Source organism: Neomonachus schauinslandi, chromosome 10, assembly GCF_002201575.2.
Source record: "Neomonachus schauinslandi chromosome 10, ASM220157v2, whole genome shotgun sequence".
Taxonomy (NCBI): Eukaryota; Metazoa; Chordata; class Mammalia; order Carnivora; family Phocidae; genus Neomonachus; species Neomonachus schauinslandi.
Window position 1 is genome coordinate 88,464,696 of NC_058412.1, and position 15,651 is coordinate 88,480,346.

The window sequence follows — 15,651 nt, forward strand, 5'->3', positions numbered from 1 at the left end:
TCCCCATGGGTCATTACTGCTGAGGTCATGGCAACACTGGGAAGTGGGAACCTGGGGGGAAGGTTTCCCCGACACCCTTCTGAAAGCGCTCCCAGACTCCCAGCCAACCAAGTGTTCTCTTCCTTCTGAACTGCTTCAAGGCTCCTATTATGGAATTTTGGTTTTGGTTTTGTTTTGCATTTCAAGTCATTTGAGCCACTGTCTCTCTGCCTCCGTGCACCCCCCCGCCCCGCCCCCGTGGTAACCTTGAGCTCAGGGGCTGTGTTTGGTTCATCCTTGTCAAGCGTCAGCCCTTCGCACTGGGTTGTGCACACAGGAGTGGCTCCACAGATAACCTTTGCATGTCATTGAAGAGAAGTGCAAAATGAAGAGAACAGGAAAAGAAGCGATGCAGAGTGGGTAAGCAGAGAGCTTTGAAGGTTTTTGTGGAGGCACGTGACCTTACAGATTTGGTGAGTCAATGCTAGGTCTTGCTGACTGGGGCAGGCAATTCTCCCAGGTCCATTATCAACAAAACTGTTTCTAGGAGCACCCAAGTGCTCTGAGTAATGTAGGTGGTTGGACCTCAGGACCTAAGAAGGCAAACGGCAAAGGGCTATACCCTCCAACGTGAACATCAGACCTAAGATGTAAAGGAAATCCCAGCTTCCCATGGGAAACCTTCCAGGCCTCCCTACTTCTGCACCTGCCAATGTACAGCTTTCAAAGCTAAGGGCTTTGCCCAGGGGCCTGTTGGGAAGAAAATGTGACCAGCACTGCCTGGATGGTCTGCTGCTCTCTCAGCACCACTGGGGCCCCATGGAAGCAGCCCTGTGGATATGGCTGGGGCAGGTGGACAGTGGCTCCACTTTATTCTAGTTCTGGGAGATATGCTTCCTGGAGGCAGAAATGATGGCCTTGGCCTCGGGTACCCCAGGGCTGTGACACTCAGGAGGAAGGTTCCCAGGTCATCTCTCGGGTAATGGGCTACAGGAAGTGCAATTCTGTACCACCTGAATTCTGAAATGCTTTATGTACACATAATCACTTCTCTTTACCCAACCTGAAGGAAACAAGAACTGTTACTTCTTTATTTTTTAAAGGTTTATTTATATATTTGTTTATTCGGGGGGGGGGAGGGGCAGAGGGCAAAGAAGAGAGAGGCCTAAGAAGACTCTGCGCTGAGCTGGAAGCCCAATACGGGGCTCAATCTCATGACCCTGAGATCACAACCTGAGCTGAAACTAAGAGTCCGATGCTTAACCAACTGCGCCACCCATGTGCCCCTGTACTTCTTTATTTTAAAGTTGAGTCCATTCTATGTACTTTTCTCATTGTTCTCGTGAGGCTTCTTCCTCTGGAAGGCTACATCAGCTCCCTTACAGCACCACAGCTGAGTTCCAAGAAAGCTGAGCTGCAGCTGGGGCCTAGATCTGGGTCTGTCCGAGCCGGATGCCTCCTGCGGTCCAGCATCAGAGCCATCCACCAGCCTGCATTCAAGAGGTGGGGGACAGGCTCCTCTCTCGATGGGGCAGCACACCATCCCTTATACACAGGGGATGAAGTGTCGGTGGCAGTCTTGGGACCCTCTGCCACAGTTATAATCTTCATTGACAATTTTATATTTTCTAAAAAAATGAAGATTCAGGCCACACGGTGAAGCAGCTACTGAGATGGGAGCGGGAGTGCTGGGTATCAGTGCTGCTCTTCCACGGGCACACTGTGTGCTCTTCAGTAAGCCTGTTTGTTTCCTCGGGCTCAGTTTCCTCATCTGTTCCACTAGGGGGTTGGTCATTCGTGGGAGTTGATAGCTGTAGATAATTTTTAAACTAAGTAAAAAATGTGCTTGGCACAGAGCAAGGCACATGTGTACTGCCAGCTATTTCAGTCTTCAGCGGCCTTCAGACCCTCTGTTCTCTGGCAGGAGGCCGGCATCACACACACACACACAGACACACACACACACACAGACACACACACACAGACACACACACACAGAGACACACACACACACACACACACACCAGGGCCCAGAGCTGACTTCCAGTGGAAGCTCCTCGGAAATATTCTCCTCTGCCAGGTCTTTCCCACTGCAGATCTTACAGCTAACAGGAAGGACTCTTTCCCAAACCCAAAGAACTCAACCAACCAGTTTTCTAAATCCTCTTTCTCCTCTGTTTGCCTTCTTCATTATGCTTTTACATCTTGGGTGTTGAAATATTTAAGAATCTAGTTGAGATAAGATTCCATGAGTTTCCCAACAATACAGCCTCCACTACTGAGCTTCCCGTGTGCCCATTCCAGGCTACACTTTCCACAGATATTATTGCATTTAATCTTGACTTCCGCTCTGGGGAAAGAGATATTACTCCTGTTTTCTAGGAAAGGAAAATGAGGCAGAGAGAGTTTAAGAAACTTACCCAAGGTCACAGAGCTAGAAAAACCAGGGTTTGAGCCCAGGCCACAGATGCTGGAGCAATGGGAGAAACACCTATGTTTCCAAATCAGCCAAGGTTAGTAGAGCATTTGCTTCGCTTATACTCCCCCCCTGCGCGCCCCCCTCCCCCGGAGGTGACTCCCAAGGGGCCTGAGGCTGGCAGCTGGCTGCTAAGAGCATCAGACCTTGGGCCAGGGTTTGAGCATCAGAGCCCAGACCAACATCGTGGCCTGAGGACTACTAACCAGCCCATTTGGCCCACGGGGGCCACTTATGTGTGTGTTGGAGGGTGGGGGTACAGGTCGGCCTGGCAAGGTGACGGGCTCACTCTCAAGGGCGTACAAAAGGATTGATACTTTGACTTCAGCCTCTGAAATGCTGAAAGGACCTAACTTTGGTGGTCTTCAGACCCACCTGAGCGCTTCCCTCCACCAGTCGCTTACATTCTGCGCCGCCTCCTTCCCATAGCAGACGGTTCAGGCGCCAGGGGCCCGGAGCCTGCGTCCCGCGACGCACGTGTCGCTGGTTTTTGTTTTTGTTTTGTTTTTGCTTGGCGCAGCTGTTGGGTCCTGAAGACCCACAGACTGAAACCAAAACAGCCCGACGCCCAGCGTCAGGACCGGAAAGCAAAGACAAGGGGGGCGCATCGCAACTCCGCGGGAACCTTCCGGCCGCGCTCCCCGACGCCCTCTCTTCCTCCGCGGACCTCTTCTCTAGGGCAGGAGAAGAAGGGGTGGGGTTCGCGGCAGGCTGCGGGAGGCAGCTTCCTACGGCACAGGCGCCGGGAGGAGTGGGTGGTGGCCAGAGGGAGGAGATGGGGCGGGGCCCGCGGAGACATTAAGGGGCGCCCCGGGCTTGCGGCACCCGCTTGGGGCTCCGAGTGACTCCCGGCGTCTGGCGAGATGGCGGCGGCGCGTGGCTTGGGCAGCAGCGCGGGGCGGCTCCTGGGCAGCCTGTGCAGGCGCTCGGGGCAGCCGGTGCGGCAGCTGCGCGGGGTGAGCGCCCCCGCCGCCGCCGCCGCGCAGCCGGGCTCGTACCAGGCGCAGAGCGCACAGGCGGCCCGGGATCCGGTCGCTTTCTGGGGGCCGCTGGCGCGGGACACGCTCGTGTGGGACACCCCCTACCACACTGTCTGGGACTGTGACTTCAGCAGCGGCAAGATCGGCTGGTTTCTGGGAGGCCAGTTAAACGTGTCTGGTGAGTGCGCTGCGGGGGATCCAGGGCGCCCCCAGCTCACGAGTCCCGAGGGCACCTAACAGCCGTTCCCGGCCCGGCGGGTCACGGCCCCCCGGGAGGCCCCACCTCCAGGCTTCTGCTTGTCGCGCTCTCAACCGTGGCGACTCGCCGCCCCCGCCCCCATCCCATGCGGCCCCAGAGGCTCCAGCCCCGGCCGCTGCCACCCCGCGCCCAGACCCCACCTTCCCCGCTGCGGCCCCCGCCTGCGGAGACCCGGCCCGGCGTCAGCTGGAGTCGCCCAGCCGTTGGCTTTGCCCCAGCGCGGCTCCTCAATCTACTGTCTCGAGTTCAGCTGCGGGGTTCCACTGCACTGCGAAGTGCGCCCGCGCTGCTGCGGGCTACGCCTGGGCCAGGCTGGGGTGGAGGGCGTGGGGCTCGCAAGTGTCGGCCGGGACTCCCCCACTTCTGTCCCTGGGAGAGGCAAAAACGAAAAGCGGCTGACTTGTCACCTCAGTTGCCGTGCCCAGAGACTTGCGTGGGGAGATACTGCCCATGTAAACAAACCGAGTGGCAGGCAGAGGGGGAGGAAAAAAAACCCGCCAGCATTAGGAATCAGTTATCTCCTTGCTCTGGGCTTGTGGACGGGAAGGAAGGAATGGGTGTCTCCCAATAGACAGTTTAAGCTGCGTCCCGCCTCTGAAGACCCAGGGCTTGCTTTAGACGGTGGCAATTGAGATCCCAGAAACCAGCTCCACCAGCCAGTCAGTCCTCTGGTATCTGCTGAGATTGAATCCACTAGTGTTTCCTTAAGATTTGGCATGGGGGTGGGTACACTGTACCCCCACGCCACAAGGGGAGAAGGTCCAGGGACTGGAGACTGGAGGCAGTAGCGGCCTGGCAGTGAAGGCCTGGGGTTGGTCTCCCAGAGCAGGATGGGACTTGCAGTCAGGTGGTAGTCAGAGGGGCTGCCTGCTGTGCGGGACTATGGAGTTGGATGGGGTCTAGGAGGTGTTTAAGGAAAGGACCTGCACATCTTCATGGCTGAACTTCTAGGTAGGATCTGCTGTCTGGCACATCTCCACCACGTACTGGCCCCAGTTTTTCTACTCCTCTCAATTCCAGTCTCCCCCCATATAAACTGTGGGCGATAATGCCCACCTGCTAGTCTGGTTGTGAGGACACAGTGCCAGAAGGTATGGACCAGCCCAGCATTTATCAGTGATCAGTAAGTAGTAGTGAATTTAATTTATTATATTCAGAAATAGCCATAAAATTATGGATAGTGTGTTGCAGTTAACTTTCAAACAAAGAAACTTAAGGGAACTTTGGACCAGATATATGTTTTTTTCATATTGTATATTACTTTGCTGATTTAATCAAAGTGAGTCACTTACTAGATAAGTGTTTTCTCTAAAATTGAGTCAGCAGCATGTGTCCTTGAACTAGTGGGAAGAAAACCAAACCCTTAGTTTTGCAGAGTTGATGGAATGTACCTTTGAAGGGGAGGAGAGCAACTCACAGCAGGAAGGCACGTAGACAGTGCAGCTCCTTGAGGCTGCTTCTGGATGTGGGAAGCCTGAGGCCACCATGAACATTCCTGGCTGGCTTGTGTGCACTTGCCACCTCTCACTCTTTGATAAGACAGTGGGGACGGACTTCATGGGGCAGGCACCAGGGGCCTGGTGAACCTCACTCAGTCAAGGCTGGGTGTGGTCAGCAAGCAATTCTTCTGCTTCTTCTTCCTTTGCTTATTTCTTCTTTATGGCTATGTAGCCAGCAGCTGAGCTTCAGAAAACTGTTGTGTAGAAAGACAGCTTTTCGCAGCTTCCTACCTCTAGTGCATATGCCCACCCACTCATCTGTTAGGAATATCTCTGTCCTTTGCCAGTGTCTGCAAACCACAGAGGTGCCGGTATGGAAAAGGGTCAGGCCAGGCCAGAGCTGCCCTGGGAGCCACTGAAAAAGTTGTGGGATGGGTGGGGGGTGTTTTGGCCTGATCTGTAATCAGCACAATGATGGCTTGTTCCAAAGAAGTATTGCTCTCAAAACTGCCATTACTCCTTCAAGAAGATCTGCACTAGCGGTTCTCAAGGTGAGGTCCCTACACTAGCAGCATTAGCATCATCTGGGAACTTTTTAGAAACACAAGTTTTCAGACCCTATCCTAGACTGTCAATATCAGAAACCCTGGGAGTGGGGCCCTGCCATCTGTGTGTGTGTGTGTGTGTGTGTTTTAAAGATTTTATTTATTTGTGAGAGAGAGAGAGAGCATGAGAGGGAGAGGGAGAGGTACAAGCAGACTCCACAGTGAGTGTGGAGCTCGACACGGGGCTTGATCTTACGACCCTGAGCCAAAATCAAAAGTTGGATGCTCAACCGACTGAGCCACCCATGCCCCACATCTGTGTTTTTAACAAGTCCTCCTGGTGCTCCTGATGCACGTTCAAGGTGGAGAACAACTGACTTATAAATCCCAGACCAGTGCAGATGAAGGCACTTCTAAGATGGGTAGGATTGGGATTAGCGTCCTGGAGATGACTCCTTTAAGCCAACAAAAATGGTACATGGGTGATGCAGTACAGTTAGTGATCTAGGATGTGTCTAGAATCACACCTAGGTTTGAATCCTTGCTTTCCCCTTACTTCTCTTTGCATGCATCTCCTCATCTGTAAAGTAAGTATAGTGTGTAACCAAACTCTGTTCTAGTTACTAGTGTTGCATATCCAACCACCCCAAGCTTAGTGGCATAAAGCAGCAACCATTTTATTAATCTCTGGGATTCTGTGGGTCAGGACTTTGGACAGGGCCTGATGGGCAAGCCCTAGGGGATGGCTTGTTTCTGCTCCTGAAGGCTATCTGGGGCTGTTGCATCTGCCCTGCTTCTCACTCCAAATTCTGGGGCCTGGGCTGGGATGACTGTAGACTGGGCTCAGTTGGAACTGTGGTCCGAAGCACCTACACAGGGCTTGTCACAGCATGTCACTGGGCCAGGGAACATGGGCAACCAGAGGTCTCAGAGACCAATACTCAGACCAAGACTCAGAGCCAACCTGCTCGGCTCCTTCTGACCAGCAGTGTATGACCTGGGGACATCTGGGGCTGTTGCTAGCGTCAAATGAGAAAACGCTTGTAAAGCATTACTTGCACCCAGTCACTGGCTTTTGTTATTTATTAATGAATCATGGGGAAGGCTGTGACCTTGAACTTGGCCTTCAGCAGTGTTACTAGAACTCTGTTTCCTCTGAATAGGACCACATGGGTTTGCATATGATCAGTCTTGGATAAGTGGGAAGCAGGCTAGGAAGGCATGCAGATGGCCAACATGGCTCTCAAAGTCCATCCTGGAGCTCTGGGATAGCCAGGTCACCAGGTGGAGTCATGGTATCAGAGGCCCCCTGGGCAGGGTAGGTAGAGCCTCCAGTTGCTTCTATTACATTTATGTAAAACGGCTTTGCAGAAGGTTCTTTGGAAAACCAAGATCTAAAAAGGATACTTTTTTAAAAATTAGGTTTTTTATTTTAATTCCTGTATAGTTAGCATACAGTGTTATATTAGTTTCAGATGTACAATATAGTGTGATTCAACAATTCTATACGTTACTCAGTGCTCATCAAGATAAATGTACCCTTAATCCCCTCCACCTATTTCACCCATCCCTCCACCCCTTCCCCTCTGATATTTGCAAATCACATAGCTGATAAAGTGTTAGTGTCTAAAAAGGGTTCTTACCAGTCTTTGAAATTTGGCTTTCGCAGGGTTCAGTGGGTAAAAGTTTGTGCTTTGTTGCACATAAGCTCAGGATGTCAGGAAGTTGAGAATGCAGAACTGGACGTTAATGACATGTGTCGCTTTCAAAACTCACAACTAAATTTTGTTTTCTTTCTTTTTTTAAAAAAATTTATTTATTTATTTGGGGGGGAGGGGCAGAGGGAGAAGCAGACTCCCCATTGAGCAGGGAGCATGACTCCTGTCGATCCCAGGACACTAGGATCATGACCTGAGCCAAGGCAGACGATTAACTAACTGAGCCACTCAGGTGCCCCCAAATTCTGTTTTCAAAGACCAAATTCTGAGATTAAAAAAAAAAAGGTTTTCTTTTTTTTTTTTTTTTTAAGATTTTATTTATTTGAGAGAGAAAGAATGAGAGAGAGCATGAGAGAAAGGAGGGTCGGAGGGAGAAGCAGACTCCTTGCTGAGCAGGGAGCCCGATGTGGGACTCGATCCCGGGACTCCAGGATCATGACCTGAGCCGAAGGCAGTCGCTTAACCAACTGAGCCACCCAGGCGCCCCGGGTTTTCTTACTTTTAAGCAAGTGTGTAGAAAAACTATTTTTTTTTCAAGATTTTATTTATTTATTTGACAGAGAGACACAGCAAGAGAGGGAACACAAGCAGGGGGAGTGGGAGAGGGAGAAGCAGGCTTCCCTCTGAGCAGGGAGCCCAATGCGGGGCCGATCCCAGAACCCTGGGATCATGACCTGAGCCGAAGGCAGACGCTTTAATGACTGAGCCACCCAGGCGCCCCTAGAAAAACTATTTTTAATTGACCATTGAGGGCAGAGATTTCTGGATACTTTTTGGAGCATGAATTGAAGCTATGGAAACCATTTTGCTGTACTTTCCTCCTTTCTGATTGCACCTCCCATAATTCAGAAGGCAGACACACTGAGAGTGGCAAGATGCTGCATTTCTGTGCTTCATGTTTCTCTCAGTGATTGAAATAATTTTTCTAAAGTCTTTCAAGGTAGTCTAAATGAAAGTGTAACCCTTGATCTTAGGAGGGTCCTCCTGAAGAGACTGAATTCTTCCCAGTTGTAAGATGCACGAATTACTTTAAATAGCAGATGCTTCTGGAAAGTTGGCAAATACAATTTGTGACTGATGTAATTTCTTAAAATGTGCCAGGGAGATTTTCTATTTAAAGAAAGCCCATTGTGAATCCTTTGGTGAATATTAACTCCCTCATTTCTTTTGATTAAAATTGAATTTCCCTGTGTGGGTTCACTTAAAGTTGGGGAGGGGAAGAGATGTATTTAAACAACTGACAAGAGTTCTTGAAAATTCCTACATAAGTGTATGTCATGTTTATAATGGAAATGATAATCTTATTGTAATCTTTTTTTAAAGATTTTATTTATTTATTTGACAGAGAGAGACACAGTGAGAGAGGGAATACAAGCAGGGGGAGTGGGAGAGGGAGAAGCAGGCTTCCCGCTGAGCAGGGAGCCCGATGTGGGGCTCAATCCCAGGACCCTGGGATCATGACCTGAGCCGAAGGCAGACGCTTAACGACGGAGCCACCCAGGCACCCCTTATTGTAATCTTTTTTAAAAAACAAAACTCAGGGGCACCTGGCTGGCTCAGTCAATTAAGCATCCAACTCTTGATTTCAGCTCAGGTCCTAATCTCAGGGTCCTGGGATCAAGCGCTGCACATGCATCTGGCTCCACACTCAGCAGGGAGTCTGCTCTCTCTCAAATAAAATAAATAAAATCTTAAAAAAAAAAAACCCTCAAAACCCATGAACCATCAGCAGGCATTTGCTTAACGGTTTGCAGATTTGTGTTAGGCCCAGGGTGCAGACGTGTTCTTAGGAATATGATGGAGCCTCATCTCACCTCATCCTCATGACACGGATGTGAAGTGATTGGTGGTCCATTGTACAGATGTGGAAATGAAGGCTCCAATTCATGTATAGTGATGAACAGTGCGGAAATGCCACAGAGCCTGCATTCTTCCAAGAGATGAACCACAAATCAGTGAGCAAGCAAATCCACACTGGGGCACTTGCTCAAGGTTTTTTTTATAGCTGCTAAGGGGAGAATTCTGATATCATCCCCTCCACCCCAACCTCATGATAAAGGAATCTTAGGGACATGGTCCCTGTCCTCAGGGACTTGTGACCTGGATAGGGGAGGATTTAGCAAAGCTAGCATTGTGTCCCAGAGTGGGGACCACTGGGCAGGTAATTAAGCACTAAATGGTGTGAGCCACCAAGTGACAGGGAGCAAGAGGTCACTGTGTGTTGGGAAATTGGAAAAGGCTTGCAGTGGGAGGTGGCGTTTGAGCTGAGCCTTAAATCGTACTAGGTCCTTAACCGCTTATTCTTAGAAATGGAATTTTCTTGTCCCACTGCCCAGTTCTTTGGGTGGAGGCTTTGTTTTCAAATGTGGAGAAGGAAGAATTTCCTTCCTTCCACCCTCCCTCCTTTCTTTCTTTTCCTCCCTGCAGTTGAGGCAATAGCAGGAACCATGCCCACGTGTTAAAAGCCAACACATACATGGCATTTTAGGGCCACTGTCACCCTAGGCCCTGCACTGTGCTTTGTGTACATGCTTGTGTCATTTGAATGTTGTCCGTGGCGGCTGTAGAAGCTGTTTCCCTTGGGAACACAGTAGCACCATCTGACCTCATGCAGGAAACCCACAAAGCATCTCATTCCTACCACGTCTCCGAGTCAGGAGCCATCACTCCCACGACGGATGAGGAAAGTGAGATTTAAATGAGATAAGCAGTGCACCGTCTGTGGTTAGCAGGTGGTTGGACAGGGTCCAGACTCGAGCGTGTGGTTTTTCCCTACAATCCAGGCTGCCATCCAGCAAAGGTCTGGCCAGATGTCTTACAGAAAGTCTTTAATTACTCCTGTCCCCCAAGGCAGAAGCAAGCCCCCCCCCCCAAATCTGGGATAGAATGTGTGTAGTTGTAAGCACATGCGTCCGTCTGCTGGAGCGGGGTCCTGGACCAGCAGCACTAGCAGTACGTGGGATCTTACTAGAGGCAAAGATGCGCATGCCCACCCAGACCTGCTTGGTCAGAGACTTGGGGTGGGAGGCCCACCCTCTCTGTGCTAACAAGCCCTCTGGGGGTTCTGGGGGATTCAGAAGCACTAATTTAGACTAGAAAGAGACCTTGAGAGAGGAAGCCACTAAGACAAGAAGAGATCTGTTCCCTCCCCAGGCACAGAGCCAACCTGGTGTCATTTAGACTCCAGTGTCGCCCTCCAGCTCGAGGACCTGAATGGTCCGTGCACCATTCAGAGCTGTGGTGCTTCTCTGCCCTGTGCTCTGTGTTAGGCTGCACATGCACACGCACGTGCACAAGCACACACACAAGTATGGACAGGACATTGGGTCCCTGTCTGCAGAGGGCAGCAAGTGTAACAACTCAGGAACAGTGAGAGGGAGGCATGAGGTCCATGGGATGGGAAGTGCTCAGTGAGGGTGGCAATGTGCAGGCCAGACCTGCAGGGGTGTGGGCACCAGGTGAAGGGCAGCAGTGTGACAGTAGGACAGTGTCCCCCAGGCAAGGAGAAACAGTGCAAAGGCCCTGAGGCAGGAAGGAGCTCACTAGACTCAACATGATTGGTGGGGGGGAGGTTAAATCACATGGAGCCTTAGCAGCTGCTTGTTGAGCACTTCCTATGTGCGGGGAGAGGCACGTAGGGGACACTGTACCTGGGGCTCCGTGCTGACCTGCCTGGATTCCTGCCACCCTTCAGCCCCAGAAAGACAGAGACACATGGCTGGTCGCACTGGCCACCCATCCACACCCTGGATACCCAGGTCCAGCCTGTGGCCGGTGTTCCTCTATTACTTTCTGCAGCTCTGCCTTCCTGCTTGGCATAAACCAGGTGCAGGATGCCCTGCTGGGGTCCGAGGCTGTGAGGGTCTTGGCTCGAAGCTGGGCAATCATTCAGGGGGTGCCCTGGCTGCTGTGGAACAGACAATGCGGGGAGATGAACCCTGGGTGAGGTGTCATGTGTGATTTGAGGCCCTTCCCGCTGCTTTCTGGCTGTGGCCTTAGGCAGGTCACTGGACCACCCAGAGCACCTGGAAACTGTTTCCCAGGCTACCCCTGGGCTTCCCACTTTTCAGGGTGACTCCAAGGGTCAAACTCAGAGTGGGAGAAGGTAGAGCAGGCTTCTTGGATAGAAGCAGGTTTAGGGTGAAGCTGAGGGTTTACTCCTCTAACCAGCTCACCTGTGATGCCTGAAGCAGCCAGGCCAGTGAGCATTCATGCGCAGGTGGGAGCAGCACCCTCCTCCAGCTGGACCACCCACCCCACACAGTGCACACCTGTAACTCAGTCTGTGGGTTCTCAACTGGGCACTTCCAGGCTTGTTGTGACCTGCCCAGGGTCACCTCTTCCCAATCCATCACTTAGGTCCTCCAGGGCCAGGCAGCAGGAGTGGGTGGGGTGTTGGGGGTGGTGGGCTGGTGGTGGGAGTGGGGAAGTCAAGGGTGGGAGGGAGAAAGGGCCTGGCCCTACTGGGGGGTGGTCACTGCTTCAGTTTCCAGGCAGGGTGTGGCCTCATCTGCTGGTTGCTCAAGAGAAGCCAGAAATCTGTGGTTTTAGTATGAAAACTCTTGATTTCTAAATTTTGGACTGATTCACACACACACACACACACACACACACACATCAGGTTTATTGTGTAAATCCAGGTTTTGCCACCAACCTCCTTCTCAATTTGACTTCTTGTATTTTCTATCCTCTATTTTTATGGCATTTCTTTTCTTCTGTTTTTCTAGTAATTCAAAGAACTTTCCGGTATCAGTAAGTAGTATTAGTATTAATAATTCTTCCTGATGACATCTATCTTTATTTATTAAATTTTTGGAGGTGTAACTTCTATGTCTGTTAGGAGCCAGAAAGTTCAAATAAAATTTTTTTAAGATTTTATTTGTTTATTTGAGAGAGAGAGACAGCACAAGCAAGGGTAGGAGCAGAGGCAGAGGCAGAGGGAGAAGCAGGCTCCCTGCTGAGCAGGGAGCCCAATGTGGGGCTGGATCTCAGGACCCTGAGATCATAACCTGAGCTGAAAGCAGACGTTTTAACTGACTGAGCCACCTAGGTGCCCCCAAATGAAATTTTTTATTATAAGAGTAAATGATAGGGGCGCCTGGGTGGCTCAGTCGTTGGGTGTCTGCCTTCGGCTCGGGTCATGGTCCTGGAGTCCTGGGATCGGGCCCCGCATCGGGCTCCCTGCTCGGCGGGAGGCCTGCTTCTCCCTCTCCCGCTCCCCCTGCTTGTGTTCCCTCTCTGGCTGTCTCTCTCTGTCAAATAAATAAATTAAATCTTTAAAAAAAAAAAGAGTAAATGATAGATAAAATAACCCGAGGGAAAAAATGTAATTCACACACAACAGCTAAAGTATATAAATATTTTCACATGGCCTCACCCTCTCAAGAATTATGAGAATCACATGATCTTTTATGGGTATGGTCTCTCATAACTTTTGTCAGTTATGACAGTCAGGACAGTTACTCCATCAGGAAATATTACTGAAGTTCCTCTAGCTCATTGCCTGGTGTTACCAGTTGATAACAGTACCTTGCATTCATACAATAGCACTTCAGCTTTGGTCTTTTATTTGATTTCTATCATAGTCCTGTGATTAAACATGGTAGATAATGCTTGTCCCATTTATATGGGAGGAGATTGGAGAAGATAAGTAACTGCATTCAAAAAAAAAAGAAAGAAAAAATTTATATACTTGGACATTGGGGGTGACCCTGAAGACCAGGTGGGCAGATGGCTGCTGGCTCCAAAAGCTATTTGTGGTCATTGTTTCTCCGGCTGAAGGGAAGTTAGTAATAAGATCTGGCTGTGAGGGCTGATAGAAAGGAGCACCAGCATGAACCTACCAGATCGAAGCTCACCTTGAAATCAAGAGTAATGAACAGAATGTTAGCAAATTACGTGATCCTACTATTCTTCAGGTTTACAGTAAATTGTCAGAACTGACCTGTTTTTGAAGGTAGTCATGTGATCTGAGCTTGGGTAACAGAGGGGGCGGGAAGCAGAGTCTTCCGGAAAACCAGCATGGCATTTCCCCATCATTTCATCACTTGTTGGAGCAGAGGCTGGTTTGTAGGGTGCTGGCTGGACATCTGAGAGGGGATATGAGTCCTTGCCCTGGATTGCACCTCCAGCGGACTCCAGAGACTGCCGAATGTACTGTGTACTGAATCAGGGGCAGGCCGTTTGCATTAAGCATTTTTTCCAACATCTCAGGTTATAGTGCTCAGTCCCAGCTGCATGTTAGAACAACCCAGGGAGCCTTGAAAACCACAGGGCCAATTGGGTCAGGGTCCCTGGGGGTGTCCTGGGTGACGCCCACATGTGGCCAGGTTTGGGACCACAGGTGTGAAGCACCTGCTTCAGAGTATTCACAAGGGATCACCCTACACCTGTGAGATACCATTTGTGTACAGGTTGTCTTGTTTTGCCGGCTCTAGCAATCACTGTCCTTGCAAGGAGGTAGAAGCCTTGCCTTTGAGGAGGGTAGGGTCCACCTCAGTGGAGAGTAGCACAAGCCATGGCAAACAAACCCTCCTCTTATCTAACTTTAAAAGCACCAAGTGTAACATCTGTAAAACTGTTTTTGTGCAGTCAACTGCTTGGATCAGCATGTTCAGAAGTCCCCGGAGAGCGTTGCTTTGATCTGGGAGCGGGATGAGCCTGGAACTGAAGTGAGGATCACGTACAGGTACAGTGTGTCCCCTAACAACATCTCAGTGCCCAGCAGGGTCTCCTGGGCCTTTACGTCTCTGTTTGTGGTAGACCCCAGCACCAAACACCTCTGCTGGGCTATTAGCAGGAGCAAGACTGCCCAGCTTGGAGGAGGGCTGCCCTTCTTGTTCACCCTGGCAATACTTGGTGCCTTTAGGTTCATTTGTGTCTTTGGACACAAATGTGATGAATGTTCAAGGCATGAGGAGGCTTTTGGCACAGTCCTGTATGCTTCTGTCTGGTTCTAGGTGGAGGTCATCTTTGTATCAAAGGGCATGTTTCAGCTTTGGAAATGTTCTGTGGTCCCAGAAGAGTAAACATGAGTGCAAAGTGAATAAAATACATGCTGGAATAAACAAATGAGCCTGCTCAGCCTCTTTCTTCCAGTGCTCTGAGAGGGGGACCATAAATAAGATCAAGCCATTTAAAGGGGGTCTTCCTGACATTTGTGTTCTTTGATTCTTTAGATAAGTTCTTTACACATTCCATGTGTCAAGCACCTTTCTGGTTGTTGTGTGCATGTCAGGGTTTGAAGGAGCCCGGCATCTGGGAATAGTAACCCGGCTTTCTAAGGCACTGCCTCTTGCTGGGACTGCCTTGCTCAGGGATCTCTGTCGTTTGTCCCTGCAGGCCAGTGGTTTCCCCTTCCCCGGGGGTAAAACCTCCTTTGGTTAAGCCTAAACTTGCCTTTACTATGCTATCTCAGACCCACCGTGAACCTGAGTTGTATGTCCTTTATCACCAACACCACCCCTCCCCGCCATCAAGTAATGCTCATTCTCCTAGTGGGCAGCTTGCGACTCTTCTTGTCCCATCATTAAACAAGTTTCACTGAGTGCCACCATTATCAGTCAGGACAGGCTGGGGTATGTCGTAGTAACCAACAGTCCACAGATGCATGGTAGGGTGTGGCTGGCTGGTCACTTTAGACTGAATAGTCAAGGAAGTCCTCTCTGAGGAGGTGACATCAGAGCTGAGGTCTCGTTGCCAAGAAGGAGCAGCCAAGATTGGAGGAAGAATTCCCAGGCCCTTCCAGGACCGTGAATAAGTGTAGGTGTCCTGGGAACAGAGAGAAGGTGCATGTGGCTGGGGCAGTGGGAATGAGGGGGGCATGGTAGGAGGACTGTTCAGGGAAGCAGGGGGCCTGAGAGCAACAGTGACTGTTGGTGACCTGTCACTTGGGTGACTTGGGGGCTATTGGGCACCCCTAGGTTGGTTTGTTTCTCAGACTTAGGTTTTATCACAGACTAAATTCATTAAACCTGGTGAAATTATACTCAAGTTGACTTTTGGATGCAGCAAAATGATGTTAATCTGCTGCAGCTCCCTGTGGGCACCACTTTACCCATCCCCCATCAACAACCCTTGGCTGTCATGCCCTTTACCAGTGTCTGCATTGTTTGCTGACCTGTCTCCCCACCAGCCCGTACAGATAAACCTCTTGCCTCTGGGTAGCCCACCGACCAGCAGCATTGGCCCTGGGAGCCTTGGGCCCCACCCCGACAACTGAGGCAGATCTTCAGGTCCCTGGGCACACTTGAGTT

The 15,651-nt window shown here is 50.6% G+C and overlaps 1 protein-coding gene across 3 annotated transcripts in view; it reads left to right on the forward strand.

Annotated features, from left to right (window-relative positions):
• Positions 1 to 2,429: 2,429 nt before the first annotated feature.
• Positions 2,430 to 15,651, forward strand: part of ACSS1 (acyl-CoA synthetase short chain family member 1) — a 61,195-nt gene continuing 47,973 nt past the window's right edge. For 2 of the 3 annotated variants that reach the window (XM_021700742.1, XM_021700743.1), the window contains exons 1-2: positions 3,272 to 3,613; positions 13,988 to 14,084. In XM_021700742.1, coding sequence (XP_021556417.1) covers positions 3,319 to 3,613; positions 13,988 to 14,084 — 392 coding nt within the window. In that variant the 5' untranslated portion in view covers positions 3,272 to 3,318. Of the gene's footprint in view, positions 2,493 to 3,271; positions 3,614 to 13,987; positions 14,085 to 15,651 lie in introns of those variants that run through there. The other variant, XM_021700744.1, reaches the window with a different exon arrangement.